The following is a 21244-nucleotide window of genomic DNA, read 5'->3' as shown; positions in this document are numbered from 1 at the left end:
TCGTTAGATGGTAGCTTCGATCAGCCTTTTTTTTGCCATTATACATAGTATCTGAGTCACCTAAATAAATAAAATATTGATTGCGCCCACCAAAATATATACAGCCTTTGGAGGGTTATCCGTGTTGCCTAAAAACAACAATTTTTATTGCACCAAGGAGAACCACAAGATAGTTTAAATATCACACGTGAATAAATTGTGTATGTGAAATCGAGCAAGATACGCTCACAAGATTATAGCAAATATAGGAAAATACGCGACCGTGTGACAAACATGGTAAACTCCTCTAAAAAATGAGCAAGTAGATATGGGGAAATAGACAAGAGTTCGTAGTCGTTCGGAATTTAAATTTACAAGTTTCTAGTGCACTGCATAGCCTCGTGAGTTGTTTCTACAAAATCCAAGGGTTCATCTGCAAGAAGAGCACCTCCTCTCTCTCCTGTTGAATTTTCATTTGCCAGCTCCTCTAAAAATGTGGATTTGCCTTTGGAGGGTTATCCGTGTTGCCTAAAAACGGCTATTTTTATTGCACCTAGGAGAACCACAAGATATTTGAAATATCGCGCGTGAATAAATTATATATGTGAAATCAAGCGAGATACGCTCGAATGATTATACCAAACATAGGAAAATACGCGGATGTGAGACAAATGCAGTAAGCTCCTCTAAAAATTTAACAATTAGATATGGGGAAATAGACAAGGTCCGAAATATAAATTTACAAGTTTATAGTGCACTGCATGGACTCGTGAGTTGTTTCTACAAAACCCAAGTAGTCGTCTGCAAGACGAGCACCTCCTCTCTCTCTTGTTGAATTTCCCTTTGCCAGCTTGTACCTGCCAATTTACAGCCTTTCGAGGATTATCTATGTTGCCTAAAAACAACGATTTATATTGCAGCTAGGAGAACCACAAGATATTCGAAATATCGCATGTGAATAAATTGTGTATGTGAAATCAAGCGAGATACGCTCGAATGATTATAGCAAACATAGGAAAATACACGGCCATGTGACAAACACGGTAAACTCCTCTAAGAAATGAACAATTAGATATGGGGAAATAGACAAGAGTCGCAGTCGTCCAAAATTCAAATTTATAAGTTTTTAGTACACTGCATGGACTCGTGAGTTGTTTCTACAAAACCCAAGGTGTCATCTGCAAGGAGAGCACCTCCTCTCTCTTGTTGAATTTCCCTTTGCCAGCTTGTATCTGCCAATTTATTTATTCGCCTCTAATTCTGAGGAAGGAAAAAGACACCGGTTTTACACCTCACCGTCACCGCACCAGCAGAGCACAAAGGCGACGCAAGCAGGCAGCTTTCCTCGCTCACTCTCGCCTCTCATCTCCCCCCGGCCCTCTCGCGCACCAACTCTTTCAAATCCACCTTTTTCGCGTGCCCGTGCCGATTCCGTCGTGCTCGCCGTCGATTCTGGATGAGGCGGCGGCACTGACCGGGCCCGAATCCGCCGCCGCCGCCGCCACATGGGGCAGCCGCAGCAGCGAGTCTACCAAGCTTGGAAAGGGAATAATGTAAGGATCCTCCCCGTTTCCCTCGCTCTGGCTCATACTTCCAGTTCCTTCAACTGGGAATCTTGGTTTAACTATTTGTACTGTTTATACTCTGTTCTTGCCTGGGGAATTCCACTTCTCCGCTCTTTATTTCGGTACTCGAGTTTAGCGTCTGTATTATGTGTTTTACTCTTCTGGATGCTTCCAGGAATGAACAGTATACTGATTAGGGTGATTTGGTTCGTTGCCGTGTGTCAAAGATGTGAGATATGCAATGCGCAACTCAATGGGCAGCGGCGAGTAGGGGGCGGCTTCATCTCCCAACTTAGGATCCGTGGATGGACTGTTCTTGTTGTGCCTAGTTTCAGCTCCAGTTTTCAGTTAGTTTCTGGTCGTGCAGTCGTTTTTTGTTTAGTCACAGACTTTGTTTCAGTTTTAGTTCTTCTGGTGGTCGTTGTTGTAATCCTGAAGTTGTTTGTACTGTGGCCGGCTTTGGCCTCCCTCTCTTAATATATGACATGCACCTCTCCTGCATGGTTAAAAAAAAAGATATGCAATGCGAGATTTTGCTGCGGATGTAACATGGTTGCTTGGCTATCTGCAGAAGTTCATCCTTGGAGGGAGGCTCATATTCGGACCCGATGCCAAGTCCCTGCTCGTCTCGGTTGCGCTCATTGCGGTGCCGGTTTTGGTCTTCTGCGCGTTCGTCGCGCCGCACCTTCTCCATCGATTCTCCGCGTACAACGCGGGATATGCGATTCCTGCCGTAGCGATTGTGTTTATGATCTATGTGAGTACATTCTAGCGATTCTTGCAGGTAGTAATCAATAATCAGTGAGGATTTTGGGCACTCGTCTAAATATATAATAATGGCATGTTGGTTTCCTTTTGTACACCGTAGGTGCTTCTGTTGCTGTTGACCACCTCAGCTCGGGATCCTGGTATTGTCCCTCGAGCATCACATCCACCAGAGGAAGATTTTACGTATGGCAACCCGTTAGCTGGGGAAACACCGGGCAGGCTGCAGTTCCCCCGTATAAAGGAAGTGATGGTTAATGGGATGCTTGTGAAAGTGAAGTATTGTGATACCTGCATGATTTACCGGCCTCCTCGGTGTTCGCACTGTTCAATATGCAACAATTGCGTGGAGCGCTTTGATCATCATTGCCCCTGGGTTGGACAATGCATTGGTCAGGTACGCTATCTTTTCTACATGCTGAAAGCTGTTGCATGATGACTTTCATGGACTCTGTACTTTAAGAAACCTAATAAGATCTTGAACTAATTACTTCTAGATGGAAATTTTCCTTAAGCCGGAGGGAGTGAGAAATAACTTTATACAAACAGTGTTAGATAGCGTACTGGGGTTGGGCCGTTTACGAGCCCATTTGATCTACCACAACTATTGCAAGACATAACAATAAGATGATCACAGCATAGTATTTAACTTAGGCAACACAACATGATATGATTAGCATGATTTTTTGTTTCTAGATATTCAACAACACTACTAGTTATCTTCTGGTTAATTGAGGTAGTAGGTACACCTCAAGACAAAGAAAATTCAAAAAATATGGTTCTACCTATGCTGAAGTGATTGCCCTCCCTAGAACTTTCTTGCCCTATCAGTTGTGCAGAATTGCTTCTCTAATGTGGTTTTGCTGGATTGTCCTGATATTTTTCTTACCTATTCTTCAGTTAATTAAGCATGAACCCATTCTTCATTACAATATTCTAACCACTTATGGGACAAATTTCTGTTCGAACTTTTATAGTGATCAGTATAAGCCCATCGTTTATACTTTTGGTGGAAATTGGCCTTATTTCATCCTGACTAGATTCAGATATGTGCATAAATGTTAGTACTTTTTTTCTCGAGGACTCACAGGAGGATGATCATTTTTCTACGAGAGGAACAAATGTACTAGGTTAAAAATTACAATTTACATTTATAAATATCAGCTAATCTGGGAGTAGCTAAGGCAACTGAAAAAATTCACAAAAATAGAACATAAGATTACTTTGCTACAACCATGGAGGATTAGTGATGATAGCCCCTAAGTGATTTGTGTACTCCATCTTCCACTGTCCACATTATATTTTAGAAACCACACATTGTATTTGTGCTGTAGGAAAATTTGTATGCACATGCAAGGAACCATTCCTTTGCTAGTTGGAAAATGTATGTGAAACTAAGATACTCAGAACCTTATTCTTGTTGTAAGTGTTTTAAAGAACAATTTCTTTCAGTCTGAAGGTTATTTTGATTCAGTTTGCTTACTATTAACACCTTCGTCTCCCGATCATTTATTGTTTCACCTTTACATTGTGCAGCGCAATTACAGATACTTTTTCCTATTCGTTTCTTCATCGACTCTTCTTTGCATTTATGTCTTTGCCATGTCGGCATTACACATAAAGTTTCTCATGGACGAAGACTACCCTACAGTATGGAAGGCTTTGAAACACTCTCCAGCTTGCTTGGTGCTTATGATATATTGCTTCATTGCTCTCTGGTTTGTTGGCGGACTCACTGGATTTCATTCGTATCTCATTAGCACAAACCAGGTTGGTTTGCCGGCACGAAACTACTCTTTGGCAGTATTTTTTTCAGCCATGAATGCAAGATTTTGTTGCTTGTTTACTACTCCTTTATTATTAATTTTCATTTATATATTGTTTTCAACCATGAGGACATAGAATTTTACCTTAAAGTTAAAGGGTTGTAGCATATTCATATCAAATATAACTGATAGGCTTGTGATGTCTTATGCAACCTCTAATGTTAAAGTGAGATGCTTAAGGTTCTATACTTAGCATGTTCGGGCCACGGTGTTGCCTATTGCTTCTATGGAAAATGGAAATATCATTTGTTTTATGAGTTTATCTAACAAATCCTATGAATATTTGGTTTGACTGTATTGACGTATTTAGTATTATGCTGAAAAGTGCAAAATAGCTACCAATTCATCTTCCTATTTGTTTGTTAGTTAATGTTGTGAAATTGGTAGCTATGCACAAACTGATTAGGTCACAACTCGCAATGCTAATGAAATATCAGGAATGATTTTTTGAAATACTGGAATATAGTTGTTACCATCATGTGTATCTACTAATACCTCAATTCCGTAAAATAAGGCGTATAAGTTTTTCCATAAGTCAAACCATGTAAACTTTGACCAAGTTTTAGAAAAAACTATCAACATCTACCATGCAAAATCTATGTCATCCATTTTCATATTATATCTATATAATATCATAGTTCTCAATAGGTTTTTCTATAAACATGGTCAAACTGTACATCGTTTGACTTAAGAAATAATTTATAAGCCTTGTTTTATGGAACAGAGGTAGTATCTAGTGAAAATGGTCAATTTATCATCAGGGCACACTTAAGTTTATCACCAGGCCTGGATAATAGTTGTATGGTTGAAAGGAACGAAACTGCAGTTCTGTGTCCTCAGATAGAATGACTTGATGCTGTAAGCTCAAGGCCCCCTTTGCACCCAAAATTTATGAGTTTAATCCAACAAATGTTACGTATCGTTGGATTTGACTGTCAAATGAGTTATTTAGAATTATGCTGAAAAGATCAAAATAGCTACCAATTCATCAGCCTATCTGTTCGTCAGTTCGTGTTGTTAATTTGTTAGCTCTGCACAAACTGACTAGGTCGCAACTCGCAATGCTAGTGAAATATCAGGAAATATTTTACTGTGTTTTCTACTATCATGTGGATCTACTATCTAGTGAAAACGATTAATAGCTTATAGCTGTATGGATCTATTATCATTAGGGCATACTTAAGTAAAGCAGCAGGCCTGGATGATAGCTGTATGGTGGAAATGAACAAAATTGGCAGTTGTGTGTCCTCAATTAGAATGACTTAATGTTGTCTGCTCGAGGCCTCCTTTGCGCCAAAATTTTTTTGAAGTCACAGATCAGAATTCTAACATGATGTTTTGCTTTTCCAGACGACATACGAGAATTTTCGATACAGGGCAGACAGCAGGCCTAACGTCTATGACCAAGGGTGTCTGAATAATTTCCTAGAAGTCCTGTGCAGTAAGGGGAAACCTTCTAAACACAGGTTCCGAGCCTATGTTCAAGAGGAAGTACGCGCTCCAGTAGTTAACTTTGGTAGGCAGATGGAAGAAGAACCAGCTGGTGGCCCTCGTGCAAAAGTAGAAGATGATCTTGAGATTGGCAGTGATCTCCTGAAGATCTCTCAGCGGCGCAATTACGAGGATGTTGATGTTGAAATGGGAAGTCAAGACTACAGCGAGAGTGAAGGCACGGGCAATGCCAAACTGGGGATGGGTTCAGGATCGCAGATCCCTGCGGTTGGAAGTGAGGTACGAGTACGGCACTCGAGCTGGGACCAAAGAAGTGGAAACTGGGACATGTCATCGGATGTAATTGGAAGGAGCGCATCGGATGTGCTTGGGAGAAGTTCTTCACTCACCCAGGTTTCATCTCCATCTCGAAGAGAAAATCACTAGCCGGTTCCGTGAGAATTATGAATGTGTGTTAGGGAGTTGGATTCTGCGGTTGGTTGCGGATGGTGACGTACACCCGGAGAGCAAAGAAGAACAATGACCAAATGCATTTTGACTTTTGACTGCCAAATCTGGTATTTTTGATCCTATTTCATGTATGAAGACTTGTTGTAGTCAAAAGGATTTGTGGTACCGGGGGGTCGTTTTTGCGCCGCTGTCACCCAAAGGTGTCTATATCATTCTTTATGTAAATTACTAATGCGGGATACTCATCCACCTGTAATTCCTATCCATCTCATCTTGAGAATGTCTCCAGCGCGAATCTCGGTTAGCTTTCTGTCATGTCTTTATCGTTCCATTTTTCTGAGGCGTAACGATATTCCTATCCATTGAATCAATCTGGTTCTGTGTCCAGTTTAAGTCTCTGGACTTTTTTTTTTGAGAGCAACCACATATTTCATTAATTGAACACCAAGTTACATGAAGCAACACATGTGGAAACTAAAAGACAAACCGGGATAAAATGATTATCCTGAATTTGCAGATAAAAACCTAAAAGATCGAGAAATACAAAACGATCTCTAGGATTTGCTGCAACCACCGTAGCCAGCGGCCGCCGTCCAATTCCAACTCCGCCGAGACGAACGCAAGAAGAGACGCCGAGCCTCCACCTTTGCAAGATCCAAAAAAGCACCATCGCCATCGAGGCTTTGTGAGTCGATGAACAGGCCTGCTGCAAGCAACGAGGCACATGTCGCTGTGGCACGTCGACCGGGGGACGTCCCCGTGCTGTCTTGGACCAAGATACGCCGCCTCCCATCGACGAAGTCGGAGAAGAACGACATAACCACCACCTCCGGACCAACATCTTCGCTCCAGAAGAACCACCTCACCCCGGCCCCCAGCGCCGTCGTGGACAACGACAAACGCCAGTGACACGTTGAGACACAGATCTCGCCAGATCTGAAGAACGGCGAGAAGACCAAGCCGCCGACCTGAAAGATCGACAAGCACACGTTGCCAACAACTCCGAGACGCCGCCGTGAAGGTTGCCGCCGGTGTGGGAGTGGAGTTGTGGCAGATTTATTTCCCCGGGCGCCGCTCCCACCACCCCAACGACGCACCATAGGAGACAAAAACTAACCCTAACTACTAGGCCAGAACGGAGGAACGAGGTTCCCCCTCCCTCATGCCGCCGCCAGAGCGGCAAGCGGAGGGAGAGGAAACCTGGCCCAACGCCCTGGCCGGAGATTGGGAAGATTGGAGATCGCCTCCGCTGCCGGCTCTCAGGAGCGGAAGAGGAAAAACGGTTCTAAGTCTCTGGACTTGTGATACATACATGTTTGTCATCATCTCTTTGTATGCAAGCGACATATAACTATTTGTTTTGGTCTGGAACTGACCGTTACGAAGGTTGACAGTTCCTTTGTTTCGAGTAGAGGAACTCCATTCTCAAGGATGAGAGCATCTCTTTGTTGCTTTTCGGGTTGCTGACTACTGCTGAGGACTTCACTGGAGAGGACTGGAGCATGATGAAGAAAGAAGCCTGATAGAGACAAACCAGAAGACATCAAGAATCCCCAGGTCCAATTCTTAGGAACGGAGACCAGCAAGAGGTGCTTTTGGCTTTTGCAACACCTGCTGCTTCAAACTTCAGAGAGCTTTTTGAACAGCTCGTCGGATGTTGGGAAGTCAAGTTCCTGCCTTTCAATCATTTGTACTGCATCTGGTGTAATTTTCTCTGAAAATGACTGCCACAGTCCTCAGAATCTTCTTGAACCACTTGTGTTGCAAGTCCACTGGACAGTCGTCGTATGGCGAGTCTACTGCTTTGATCGTGGACTGCCGCAGTTCTGAAACCTGCTCGGTGTTTATCCTCCAAGAGCCTACTGCAATTGAATGGTAAAGAGAACACCTTTAATTTGCTTTGGTCACTGAAAGCGTCTGAACTTATCCGTTCCTGCTTGTTCTTTTGCATGGGTTCTCTGCATTTAGGTAATAATATATTTTTCGTTCATTTGCACAACTAATACATTGGGCGCTAAAATGAACTTGGTAAATGCCTCCAAAAAAGAAGAACTTGGTACGAGTTATCTCATTCAATTTATCTCCCCTTTCTGTAGCCACGTCTTAGTACCACCAATAGATGCCAAGGAGTCCGAGAACAACTCATCCGTATCTATATGCCCTTATAACATCACCAGCGGTCGGATGCATTTCGGACCGTTTCGGTCCGCTTGAGTCGGGCTGCAAACACCAAAATACCGTAGTTGATAGAAATTTCCCTTTGGATGGGGGTTGCCCTAGCGGCCCGAGCATTTTGATCCGTCCTAGCCATTTACATTTATTTATAGTTAAGTTTTTATCCCAAATTACTTATAGGTGTACTAAATAATAAAAATCTCGCAATAAAGTAATGTTAAGTTCTTTATTACACTCAAATAAACAACAACATTCAAATGCAAATAAAATTTATAGTCAAATAGCTAAAATTCAAATAAATGTCTACTCTTGATGCTCAATAATATCCGCTTGGAGATAAGCAGATATGTGGCTTTCACGGAGCTCAGTGTACATATAGAGAAACTCCTCAAATGTTGCTGCCCCTGGCTGCGGCTCAACCAACTCGTGGAGGCTGTCGCCGTGCTCTTACTCAACGATCATATTATGTATGATCATACAAGCAGTCACCTCATACATGGTCTGAACATTCCATGTTCTAGCAGGGTGGCGCACAATAGCCCACCGAGCTTGCACCAAATACTCGCTCTTCATCTTTCCCGCAAGGCCGCAAGACTCTTGCCTCTGAGCAAATCTTTTTGTTTTCTCTGATTACGAACTGTCTTCATAAGTGTGACCTAGTTCGGATAAATACCATCATGGGCTTGTCATACTCATTGCCATTGATCTTATAGTTAACCACATGATCATTGCCTTCTACAAGCCTTGAGAACACCAACGAGAGATGGAGCACGTTGAGGTCATTGTGGGAACTGACCATGCTAAAGAAAGAGTGGCATGGGGGTCGCCGACGTGGGGGTCCGACCTGTATAAAGGCGGTGGTTCTAGGGTCTCTCTTGCATGAAGAGGAAGTCCTACCGGAGGCCTGGACTCGTGATCTGGCCGGAGTGTTGAGTTCCGGAAGGCTCCGCCGGCGAATGTAACAGTGCTTTTTGCCTGGAGTTTGCTGGATCAGTGGTATTCGGTCGTGCGCACCCATGCTTTTATTCCCACCGATTGATTCATGAAGGCCGGAGGGGAGGACTAGCTAAGGGAGGTTCAAGTCTCCGCGCTGTTGAGGGACTTGCTTGGTGTTCCGGGCTTCACAGCAGCGGTATGAAAGTGGGGGCGACATCACAGGTGAAGTTCAGAGTCCTACCTTTCAGGGTGAAAAACCCAAGGTCTGACCTTAACTGGTTGTGTCTGGCAATGACCTTGTTGGAGGCATTGTTTTGAGAGCGGGGACTATCTTCAGGGTGAAAACCTAAGATCGTTGATCGGGCGACAACGGTGTTAGAGCACCGTTCCCTTCTTGGAGGCGTCGTTTTTGGAGAGTCTGTATTTCAGGTGTTGTCTTGGCGGTGGATGTATTGCTGTTGTTAGGCCCGAGATACTGTAGCGGGACTTTTATTTCTTAGTTTTCTTTTCCTTTTTTGGCTGTGTGTATCAGTAGTGCCATTAGGGTGGTGCATTGTTGCAGAGGCTGGATGCAATTAATATCTTTTTGATATTAATATATTCCATTTATCGAAAAAAAAATGACAGATCCTGTGATGCTACTGTGCATCCCTCCGCATGCCCTGGCTCTGCCATGGAAATGGAGAATTTTTCTGCCGATCATTCCCGAAGATCCTCTTAACTCATTTCATTGATCAACAACGTTGCTTCTATAATGCGTCTCCGCAGTGTCTACTGTCTAGTAATACAAATGCTGTTATGCTTCTTCAAGACTTCATCACACACAGCCCTCTCAGGCGTCAGGCCCCACCTACTGTTAGAATCTCTAATGCGGTTCTGTTACTCATGTCAGCCGTAAGCATCTGTTTGTGATGGAAAGGTACCCCAGCCGTATTTTTGAAGTTGATTTTCACCTTTCTTCACGCGCTTTCGTCAACATGCTGACCCCTGTGGTAGTGATGATTCCACGAAAGCTACATTCTTCAGTGAAGCGGACCTCACTGGATCGATCCACTGCTCGCGCGACCAAGTCCGCAGTTTTTTCTACAAGTTGCAAGATTATAATTTGGCCATGTGATATTGTACCCACATTGGGTGGGGAATATCATTCAATGTGTCAGCCGTCATTTGATTTGGCCATGTGATATTGTGCCATTGTGCCAACATGTCATTTGCACTACCCATTAAATTTCCAATGCATACCTCCTTTCGATTTATATTAATTAATTTAAATATGAATGTATCTAGAATTAAAATGTGTCTAGATACATTCATATTATAGTCAATTAATATGAACGGAGTACATTTTTTTGCTTAACTATATGACAGCTATTTTATATTACCTCAACGATTCCCCCATGCAGCGCTAGCAGCAGAGAGATGAGACAGAAAAGAAAAAAAACGTTTCTTAACAACAAAGGTCAAGCTGCACATTTGTGTCTGAACGGAAGACTATTTTGTCATGTTCAAGCTACAAGTTTGTTTGCTTGTCTCGCATATATGCATCGAACAGAGAGATGTGGTTATCCAAACGTATGATCCGCCAGATGTGGTTTGATCAACAGGTTGACGTTGAACGCGCGTTGGCGGTGTGCAAACGGCGACGGCGCCAGTCAACCTGACCTTCTCGCTGCCTGCTGAGGCACACTCATATCAGCGGTTCTTTCTTGTTTCTCGTGGATTGAGGCATCGTTTGGAACTAGCAGCAAACATATATCCCACCAATCACATCGGTAGTACTGCTCTTTAAGCCCAAGTTCCAAACAAACTTGCATTTTGGATCAGCATGTCTACCTCTATACTTGGCGTTTTTAGGCTGCTAGCCACATATGACACACGGCAATATTACGCAATTAAGTTTTTTTTAGTTAACCTCAGTTTTTTTTTGAAAACCCAATGTACCTTTATAAAGATTAAAATATATTTTTGGTACCTTTATCACGGAGTAATCGTTGATGAAAGATAATGCATCAAAGTAAAATGGGATGGCAACGAAAAATGCTGATATTGCGACCAGGATGAGACAATTCAATATCTTTTTTTTAGGGGAAATACTTTTGTACACCCACGCATGGGTGTGGGTGTTTCCATCACCGTCCATTTATTCCTTGAGATTCGTGCCCACCATGGTAGATGGAAAGATTCCTTTCTCTCTCCTCTTTTTATCCGAATCTCAAAGCACAATGGACGGTGCCGGAAACACCCACACCCATGCGTGGGTGTACAAAATCCACTTTTTTAGTTAGTGTCTCAGATATGTTCAGGAATTGGTTTGCATAGGAACATGTTCTTATGTTACGCAATGTGAAATTGTGGCAATGATATCATCTTTAATAAAACAAAGTTTTCCAATTTCCTAGCTACACATTGGGCCCATATGTGGTGTTCGCTGTAACAAGTGGAAGCACCGGATTCTCAAGTATGTGGGCGTAGCCATTTGGAGATTGTACCTTGGACTTTGTTTATCCGATTTGGATGGTTGTTTAGCAATGGGATTACCAATGCATGAGATGTAGTACTTACTCATAATTACAATTGTTTACCAATATAGCCTGAATTTTTTTGTTTTCTTCGTAAGACTCTATAACTTTGCAGTAAAGATGGATGTGTGCATCAATCAATCCTAATGTAGAGGACATTTCCTCTTTCTTAAAGTAACAATTATGAGATAAAATCATGATTTAGATATGCTACAATCAATCAAGACCAATCAATGAATTGATAGAGGAAGTAAGAAGGTACGTTGAAATGCCACACCCTTTACCCGCATACTACTCTCGTTGTTGCACGGTTACTCTATATTACTATGTAGTACACCCTTTTCAATGTTCCAATTTATCTTATTTTCCTGGTTTCATTTGCAGCCTGCGATGTTGCTCGCGGTGCTACCTTGCTTCTTACATTGGTTGCATACTATATATTTCATGCAAGATCTACCTCTTATTCACATGCATATATATATGTCGGTGTAATTAACTGAGTTCCAACCTTTAAGATGTAGAAACTCAAAGAAAACTTGGAAATAGTTTTGACAATTTGAATTTGAGGGTATATGTCCAAAGATATGTTCTCAAAGAGAAGAAAGTAAATCCTTTGAAAAACTCACATAAATTGAGTTATTTTAGGTATATTTAGATAACATACCCCCGCATTATGATTTTGTGATCCAACTGTACCCTAAATCACATTTCAAGAAAAATCATATAATTTATGAAAACTACGACGTGTCTCAAACCGGGATAAGACTATGAACAAATTTCTTAAGATAAAAACATTTTTTTCAACATAAGATAAAAACATTTTGACTACCACATACATCAGAGACATATGTCCATACAAGTAGATAACTTGTACTAAAACTTAGCTGCATGTGTATATGTACACACTAGGATTTGAATCTGGTGAGTAGATCGTGTTTCAAAACTCCACAGCTCATCACTAGGTGGTCCTTGTTGGATCGGTTTTCCAGTGCCATGAATTGTGATCAAGAAAAACGCCACCCTTGGCGGCCGAGCGGACTCCAGAAAATCCTCTGTCCGTGCTTCAATATGAATAGCGTCTGTGCAGTCTCCGCTTAAATTTCCATGAAAAGGCCCCTCAAATTTAAATTCTTTTGACCTTGGATCGGTGCCGTGTGTGACATACCACTGTGCCACGAAACATGGTGCCTTTGTCAGAGGCCGGCAGCGCATGCTTTGCTTGGAGTATAGACCATGTAGTAGTATTGTCAAAAAAGGCATGTAAATGAAGCTTTGATTTTTCTTAATTATTTGTTGTTGCTAAAATCAACCGGTTTGAGAGTCTGAACCTGGCTTCAAAAGTTTCATCTTCCAACTGCCCATGACAGACCAATCATAATAAACATTAGCAAAACGTCTCCTTGTCTCCCCCTTTACCTAAGGTCCTCACTTTTCTATACATTTGGCAGTCTTCGATTTTTTTAACTATGAAAAGTATAGGGACTTTGTACGTTTTCTGCAAGTTTGTTCAAAAATAATGCAAACAATTGTATAAGGTGTGAAACCTAACTTCATTGTACAAAGGGAAAGACAATTGGTTGTCAGTTGTCACACGTGTGGTACATATATATGAGATTATCTAATTGCCTAAAGATCATGTCTTTGCTTTTCATCATGGACTGGGATCAAAATGTCCGTAGGGCGTCCTAACTCTGCATCGTCTTTTGAAGACAAATCTTGTGTTTTTTCTCCATTGTCTCGAGTTATTTAACCTGATCCGCGAAGATCGGCTTATTTTAGAGTCTTCCGTACGTGCAAATCGAATTATCAGGCAAACCAGGAAACTGAAACCGCTTGGCAGAATGCGGCTGCTTCGCTTCGCAGGCAGTCCTCCTCGAGCAAACAAACTTGACTTCCAGATGCCCGTGTCCAACTTTGCACGTCTCGAAGACTAGAAGCTCAAAGCTACAACATGTCGTTGTGATATTTTAGGCGCGTTACAGAGTCCAACCAGAATTATGACGTCGACTTGTTTAACCATCAACTTACTAGTGCCTCCCAATTCCTAAGCTGCTAAACACATGAAGTTAATGAAACATGCATAGGGCTTCTTTGCGGCAAAAATCGACAAAACTGGCCATTATCTCAAAGAAATCCACAAAATGAATCCAGCTCGATTTTTTTCCACAAAATAACCATTTTGTATAACGTGTGGGTTTGGGACGCCACGCTAGTTAGGACGACACCTTGTATGCAGAGTTGACCCACCACGTCCGGGTGCTCTGGGCCAACGTATTTGCAGGTATGGCGCCTTGGCCTGGGGCAACATGCTAGTATGAGACCCTTGTCTGGGGCGCCATGCTAGTACGACACCCTGGTATGGGGCGCCATACCACTTCGTTGACTTGGCCGCCCGCGTCTAGGATCGACGCGATGCCAGCTTACTCCCTAACCCTATTTCACGCCTAACCCGTGGAGCCGACGCCACCCAATCGTGAATCGTCCTTGTCACCGCTTCCCCTTTCTCCGCATCCCGTCGCCTCCCCTTTCTCTCCATCTCGTTCTCGCCGCCGCCATGGAGGGCAACCACGCGAGCTCCCCTCGTCGTTGAAGGTTGCAGCTGGCCTCCCTTCGACATCCCTAATGGAGTCTGATTCTTGCGGTACAGTGCAGATGGAGAAGGTCGACGTGGCGCTAGCCGTGGGAAGGACCCGGCATCGCTTCTTCCCTGAGTAGGGGTAGGGCCAGGAGTTGCCACTAGAGGGGCCAAATGAAGCAAAATGTTGATAAACAGGACCCGGACCATGTATTAGTGAAAAACAAATACAAAAATTTAATGATATCCATGCAGTTAGGAGAGCATTGGGGAGCCATGGCCCCTTCCCTGCCCCTTTTTCTCTCCTTTTAAACTTACCTCCGCCTCATAAAAAACCTAGGTGGCACGAGTGTGGACTTTTGTAGGCCGAGCTACACATAGCTTGTTTTAAAAAAATGGCATTCTAAGTTTTCAAAAAATCTGAAAAAATCTAGATGTAGGCAATGTTGAGTTATGTCGTTGTGTAAAATTTGAACCCCGAGATACCATATATTCGAGGCAGCATAAAAATAATAAAACCTGACAGATTTTGAGATTGTGAGAGTTTGTACTATTCACTATTATAGATATCAGAATTTGTCATTTCTGCATTGCCTCAAATATAATGTATTTTGAGTTGCAAATTTGCACATTGGTAGAACACAAGATTATCTACATCTAGATTTATTTTTATTTAAAAAAACGAACTACATGTAGTTTGAGCTACGATTTGTGGTTTTCCTAGGTGGCACCTTTTATATACTGCTGACTATAGATACCGTATGTACCTTTATGGTATCATATCACATTTTCTTTTGGCTAAGATGTTACCAATGAAAGTCATAGTCAACATCCCACATTGGACACGAGAAAATAAAATAAAAAAGGGAGTACTTAAATATGCTTAAGGATTGCTGTATTGTGATCTGACAAGAGTTCTTCAGTGACATGGATGTCAGTCGTTAGCCCTGTTGGTCAACCTCAGTGTCGGATGGGATCGGATCTGAAATCAGGGATGCACGCGGGCCACTAGCAAAGGGGCAAATCTCCACTGATTTCTACGACATATTTCACTATATAATATCTGAAAGTATTTTTTGACTCCCGAGCTCCACCGCTCCTGCCATTTAAAAAAATTAGAAGATATTTTTACAAGTTACTACAAAATCTGAAAATATTTTTAGGGATTGTTAATGATACATCTCGCAATTATGCAAAATTTTAGCCTAAAATTTGTTTTCTTTTGTGCTAGACAAAAATGACAAAATCTGATATGTTTGGGAGATTTGAAAATAACTACTTAGATCTACACTTTTATCATTTTTGTGTAGATCAGAATATAAAGTATTTGAAGTTGATATTTTACACGTTTGTGAAATACAATATTGAATATATACGGATTTATTTTCAGAATTTTTCGAAACTCAAAAATATGATTTTTTTTATTTCTTTAAAAAACAGGATCACATCTCTACCTAACAACATTATATAATATTATAATGCGATATTCAACAGTGTCCTTTGACCTGACCAGTCCACCACCGTCACCTTACAAGCAGATGGGAGGAATCCGTTAGTGTTGTTGAGAAGTTAGTTCATGAGCCGATTAAACCATATTTTTTTCTGAGGAACAATTAAACCATATTGTAAGGGGATTACCAGCTTAACTATTAGTAATTTCAAAACAATTTCAGGTCTTTTCTGGAAAATGGAGGGTGTACCCCCTTCGCATTAAAATGATGCACACAATATTTATATTGATTTATTTGTCAAAGCCTTACAAAATAATACATCGATCAACCCGAAACCACCTTCTTGACGATAAGAATCGCTACACCTATAAGCTGATGAAGGGACTGGCCATGGTAAGGACCGTGTGCGCAACCTCCCCCCAACACACATCACCTAAAACCGCCACACTAGCTGACTCTCAGTATGCACCGCATGTTCATACTACAGAAGTCGCTACCGTCGTCTTCCGCAAACCCATCATCGGATAGGGATCTCCGCATTGAACTTGTCATACCTTTCGTTGATGCCACCACGACACTAGACAGAAGACAATACCAAGACCCTGCGCGTGTCCAACACCACACATCCCCATCAGGACCCCGTCGTGCCACGCTGCGGAGACTCGTCTTTGGCGATGCGCAAGAAAAAACACCACTCCACCATGAAAACAACGACTGGACCCTCGTGGCGGTGTACACCTCTAGGATTGATGTCCTCAAGGGGAACGACGTAGGAGCGCCATCATCATCCGATCCATGGGTCTGGGTAGCGGGAGGAGCTAGGAGCTCACCTCAATGATGCATCCACCATGACTAGCTTCAGCCAAAGGTGAAAACCTAGGTTTACACCCGGATCTGCCAGGCCATGTCTCCGTCTAGCAGCTTGTGCATCAAGGGCTACCAAGCCGACCACCTCCACGGAAGGAGGAGGCCACCCCCGCGTCCATTGTCCCGTCGACGAGACCTCCGTGACCACCACAAAGCATCGGAGAAATACACCACCGGAATGGCCATGGGACTCGCCGACCACCGCCAAGCATGGCCGTTCCACCTAGGGCACAGGATCTACGGGTGTGAGGTCACCCTCGCCGACACCGAGCACCGCATCCCATCGTCATGCCGACTCGTGTGCGGGTTCATTGCGCCACCTCCATTATTGTTTGTCGCGTCGCCGCCAGAGCAGCGCCATGCCCAAGCCCAATGTGTTGGGTCGTGCCAAGACCGTGGGCGAGAGGACGAAAAGGATCCCGCTGCCGCCGGCCAGGTTTCGCACAACCGCGTCCTATGGCACGGCGGCGAGGAAGGAGGAAACGGGTTTGCTGGCAGCCGAGGGGATTAGGGTTCCCTTGTGGTCGCCTCACGGGGGAGACATAAGAGGGAGGGAAGTGAATGAGTCAAAAGATTAAATAATTCCATATTATTTCAGGTCTCAGCAACACGGTGGAAATGTGTTGAGCAACTTCACCTGAGGCAACCACCAGAGCCCCCATGTTACATTCGTAGTCTCTCGTGCATAGAACATTCTGGGCTTGCTGCGTGCTAAATGAGCATGTGCCTATGTATCAATCCGTTCATGCACGTGTGTGCGTGCCCGATCGACCAGGGAGAGACCGATGCGCGCCGCGACGTGGAAAATAGGGTTGGACAACACGTGGACTCGAGGAGAAAATTACTGATACTAAAAGGAAAGACGAATCTGGACGTGGCCGGAGAACATTCGCATACAAAATGGAGAAGAACTTACTTCGCAGGGCATGGCTGCTGAAGCAGCCGGAGAAGATTTGTTTGCGCCACATGGAGGGAAATTACTTGGCAGCGGGCACGGCGGCGAGGGCTTGACCGGACGGTTAAGCGCTGAAAACCTTTGAGTGCATGCACGCTTGGACTACGTCACTAGTTGCCAGCTGCAAGCCACACGCTCATGTTTTTGGACATCGGTCGTGAAATGTTTTTGTCCCACGGGTACACTCTCTTGTTCTCTGCCCACCATTCTATGACCACCACTTCTCGATGAGAAAAGATCTTTGTGCACATCGCAGTCTCGGTCTCCATCTCGCCTCGACAGCACACACCGATCCAGCAACTTTTAGGTACCATCTCTGTTGGACAAGGCGACGCTTAGGCACCGCTTAAGCACGCTTAGGCACTAGGCGATGGACAAATGACTCGCCTAGGGCATAAGCGGAAATCTAGGCAGTGTAACCAAGAAATTGTCTTCCGCAATAAGAAATCATGCAATACTTCACGATCGAGTTAGATGGGTATTATTTTCAAGGTAGTTATTAGAAATTTACACATTTACATGCTCTAAATTAATGTTTATTCGCATATAATAACCCATATACACACTTGATGGTATAAACTATGTCCGCCTAGGCTGCGCCTAGGCCGCTTAAGCATCGCCTAGGCACTAGGCGAATGGAAATCGCCTCGCTTACGCCTACCGCTTTTTCCAACCTTGGGTACCATAGACATCGTTTTGGCCATGCTCTTTTTTTTTGAAGAGCGACCACACTCATTCTCGATGATCATGTTATCCATGACCACGCAAGGCGGAGGAGGGCTCATCGTTGCTCGGTGGTGGAGGGTGTGGAGCAGCTCACGGACGAACATGGCTGCAGCGAAGAGGCGACATGTTGACTAGAAGGTCATAGATCTAGTGATTCTTCATCGGCCATGGAGGGGGCGGTGACGCAGAACGATTCATATTGGCGTCGAGGCAGGGGAGGCCATCCCAGGAGATTTATCGGCGGCTGGGATGACGGTGGGTGGTCAAATTTAGGCTGGCGGCGGTCAGGGGAGAAGGCGGGGCAGCAGAGGGAAGTGGAACTAAATTTTCAGCGAGGCAGGTAACCTGCGCGACCGTGGTATTTTGGCTATAGGGCGCGGACCACTGTGTACAAAATATGGGGTCGGGAACGCCAAAATTTAGGGCATGCCACAAGAAAAATTAGGCACCTAGAGCATCTGCTGAGGGCGTTTTTTGGCCTCTCGTGCCTAAAAACGGTTTATTTGACACCACTGCTAAAATAAGGCATTGAGAAATGCTAGTGATGCACTGCAGTTTCAACAGAGAATATCTTGAGTACATGGACCGGTCTGTGATCGCCAAGTTTGCCTAATCACGCCGCAAAAATTAATAACGTAGCTCTCCCTTGCCAGATCTAGCTCGTCGATCGAGTGCAGTTCACCGATGGGTCGTCGCAAACTTGCTTCAAGTGAGCAGCGGTCAGCGCGGACCAGGTCTAAGCCGATCTGAACACCCCCACTTTATTTGGCGGCTATTGCTGAGCTTGAGGCCGAGCTGACAGCTGAGCTTATTAGCTATTGCTTTGCCACCTCCCGTTCAGATCGATACCACATCTTGTTCTTTGCATATTATCTACTCATCTTCTCGTCACCGTCTCGCGCGCGTGTGTACGTAGTGTATATATAGCCGCAAGTCCCCCTCGTCAAGTAGAATCAGTGAGGATCCAATCCGGCCAAGTTGAGACTGGTTTGAAGCTGAACTCTAGCTCGCCACTGGATCGATTGTCCAGTCTACTCAATCTACTAGCTCGAACGATCGCTGCATGCGAGCGGCGACGGCATTGCCGCCGAGCTTGCCAGCGTGGTACGAGATGGCGTCGCACCCTCATCGGCTTCGCGGCGGCAACGGCACTGAGGATGATGGTGGGTGGGAGGCCGAGGCGGCGGCGGTGCTATCCGGGGAGTACCAGGCGCAGGAGATGTCGACCATGGTGTCGGCCCTCGCGAGGGTCGTGTCCGGCGGCGACGGCCGGTGGGACGGCGGATGGGGTCATGATCCGGCGGCAATGCGAGGCTATTCCGGCGCGCCGGCACCGGATTCTCAGCTCGCCGCGGCAGGTGAGGACCGGTTGTTTTGTTCGTTGTTTATTTTCGGAGGAGAATGTTTTGCGGTCACAGGTCGGTGTCCTGATAATGCTTTTCATCTTTTTCTTTGTTTTTGAGTGAAGTTTGTGTTTCTTAATGTTTTTAGCATGTGTTAGTGATGCAGAACCTCAAGGTTGGTGCTGTCTGCCCGGTGTTAAACTGTTAACGTTAGTTAGTGACGTGTTCAGAAGCTGTTGGAGAGATAAAATATTCAGAGTACCACCAATGCTTTGCTTGCAACGAGAGGAGTGCATGCATTACACGCATGGGTCGTTACAGATCAATGGTTTTGCAAAACGACTTTATACATCAAGAAAACTACAGTGGGGAAATACCAAACTAGAGTACATATACATGGTTCAGTGCATTTCCTTATTGAAATAAATGTGGTTCAGTGCACTCGTGCAACACAACAAATAGACCAACCTCCCCATATCAGCACACTGAACACGAACGGTACGAACGCACTCCACGTGCTCGCAGCAGGTCGATACAGATGAAAGCATCTTTCGTACTCCTACTCGTCGACATGCGTCACAATAAATGGCAACAAAAAAACGCGTACATATCTGCAACCGTATACAGTATAGACGTATAGGAGGCGTATAGCTACCGAGCGCGACCGATCGGAACAATGGAGAAGTCAAATTTTACGTGCTGCCCTTTCCCGCTAGCTTATATACCCCCTATACTTACTTGCTCGATCGATCGGCAGGACACCAAGAGCACGCGGCCATGGGTGAGCAGTACTCGCCAACGTACACCGGCGAGGCGGCGCCGGCGGCGCCGGAGCGGCGGTACCGCGGCGTGCGGCAGCGACCGTGGGGCAAGTGGGCGGCGGAGATCCGCGACCCGCACAAGGCGGCCCGCGTCTGGCTCGGCACCTTCGAGACCGCCGAGGCCGCCGCGCGCGCCTACGACGACGCCGCGCTCCGCTTCCGCGGCAGCCGCGCCAAGCTCAACTTCCCCGAGGACGCGCGCCTCACCGTCACCCCGCCAGCCGCCAACTCATCAGCTGCGCCAACCATGGCTTCTTCTTCGGCGGCCGGCTACGGCTACCCGGCCGGCGCCGTCTCGGACTACCTGCAGTACCAGATGCTTCTTCACAGCGGCGGAGGTGGCGGCTACCCACCGTACTACGGCGGCGGCGGTGGCATCAGCACTTCTTCTTCAGGGTCGTCCTACTCGTTCCCGGACTCTTCCGTCACCGTGGCCTCCGTGCCGTCTTCTGCCTCCTCTGCTTCCGGCTACGGCGCCGGCGGCGCCGCGCCGGAGTACGGCGACGCCGAGCAGTGGGCATGGCAGCCGGACACTGCGTGGACCTACCCGGCGACTACGGGCTCCTGGTCCGGTTCGAGCCAATATCCGCCGCCACCTCGTCGTCAATAGCTAGCAGTTTCTTTTTTGTTCCTTGAAGAAAAACAGTGGCCGGCTGGCTGCAAGTAGCCTGCAGCACGGTGCCACGGTGTGAATGGTGTTGTTCAACACGGACCGGTGCCACGCCTGCAGGAGGCCAGAGAAGGGGTTTGCACCAGAGTACTGTAATGTTCGTTATTTTGCTTTGTTCATGTTAATTAACCATGTTTCCTTTTGAAATGAAAAAGGAAAATCGAGGTTT

At 45.0% G+C, this 21244-nt stretch overlaps 2 protein-coding genes across 2 annotated transcripts; both read left to right on the top strand.

The window, feature by feature from the left end:
- Positions 1-1292: 1292 nt before the first annotated feature.
- Positions 1293-6347, top strand: LOC124707498 (protein S-acyltransferase 8-like). The gene is made up of 5 exons (XM_047239158.1): positions 1293-1532; positions 2116-2301; positions 2413-2706; positions 3846-4079; positions 5486-6347. Exons 1-5 carry the CDS (start codon positions 1485-1487, stop codon positions 6011-6013), a joined length of 1290 nt encoding a protein of 429 aa, XP_047095114.1. The 5' UTR covers positions 1293-1484; the 3' UTR covers positions 6014-6347.
- A 14014-nt stretch (positions 6348-20361) lies between these two features.
- LOC124648585 (ethylene-responsive transcription factor ERF110-like) lies at positions 20362-21244 on the top strand. Its single transcript, XM_047188317.1, has one exon. The coding sequence runs from the start codon at positions 20362-20364 to the stop codon at positions 21013-21015; it is 654 nt and encodes a 217-aa protein (XP_047044273.1). The 3' UTR covers positions 21016-21244.

The sequence above is a fragment of the Lolium rigidum genome, chromosome 4, assembly GCF_022539505.1.
Source record: "Lolium rigidum isolate FL_2022 chromosome 4, APGP_CSIRO_Lrig_0.1, whole genome shotgun sequence".
Taxonomy (NCBI): Eukaryota; Viridiplantae; Streptophyta; class Magnoliopsida; order Poales; family Poaceae; genus Lolium; species Lolium rigidum.
The sequence above is the reverse complement of the archived record's forward strand: the minus strand, read 5'-3'. Positions and strand labels throughout refer to the sequence as shown.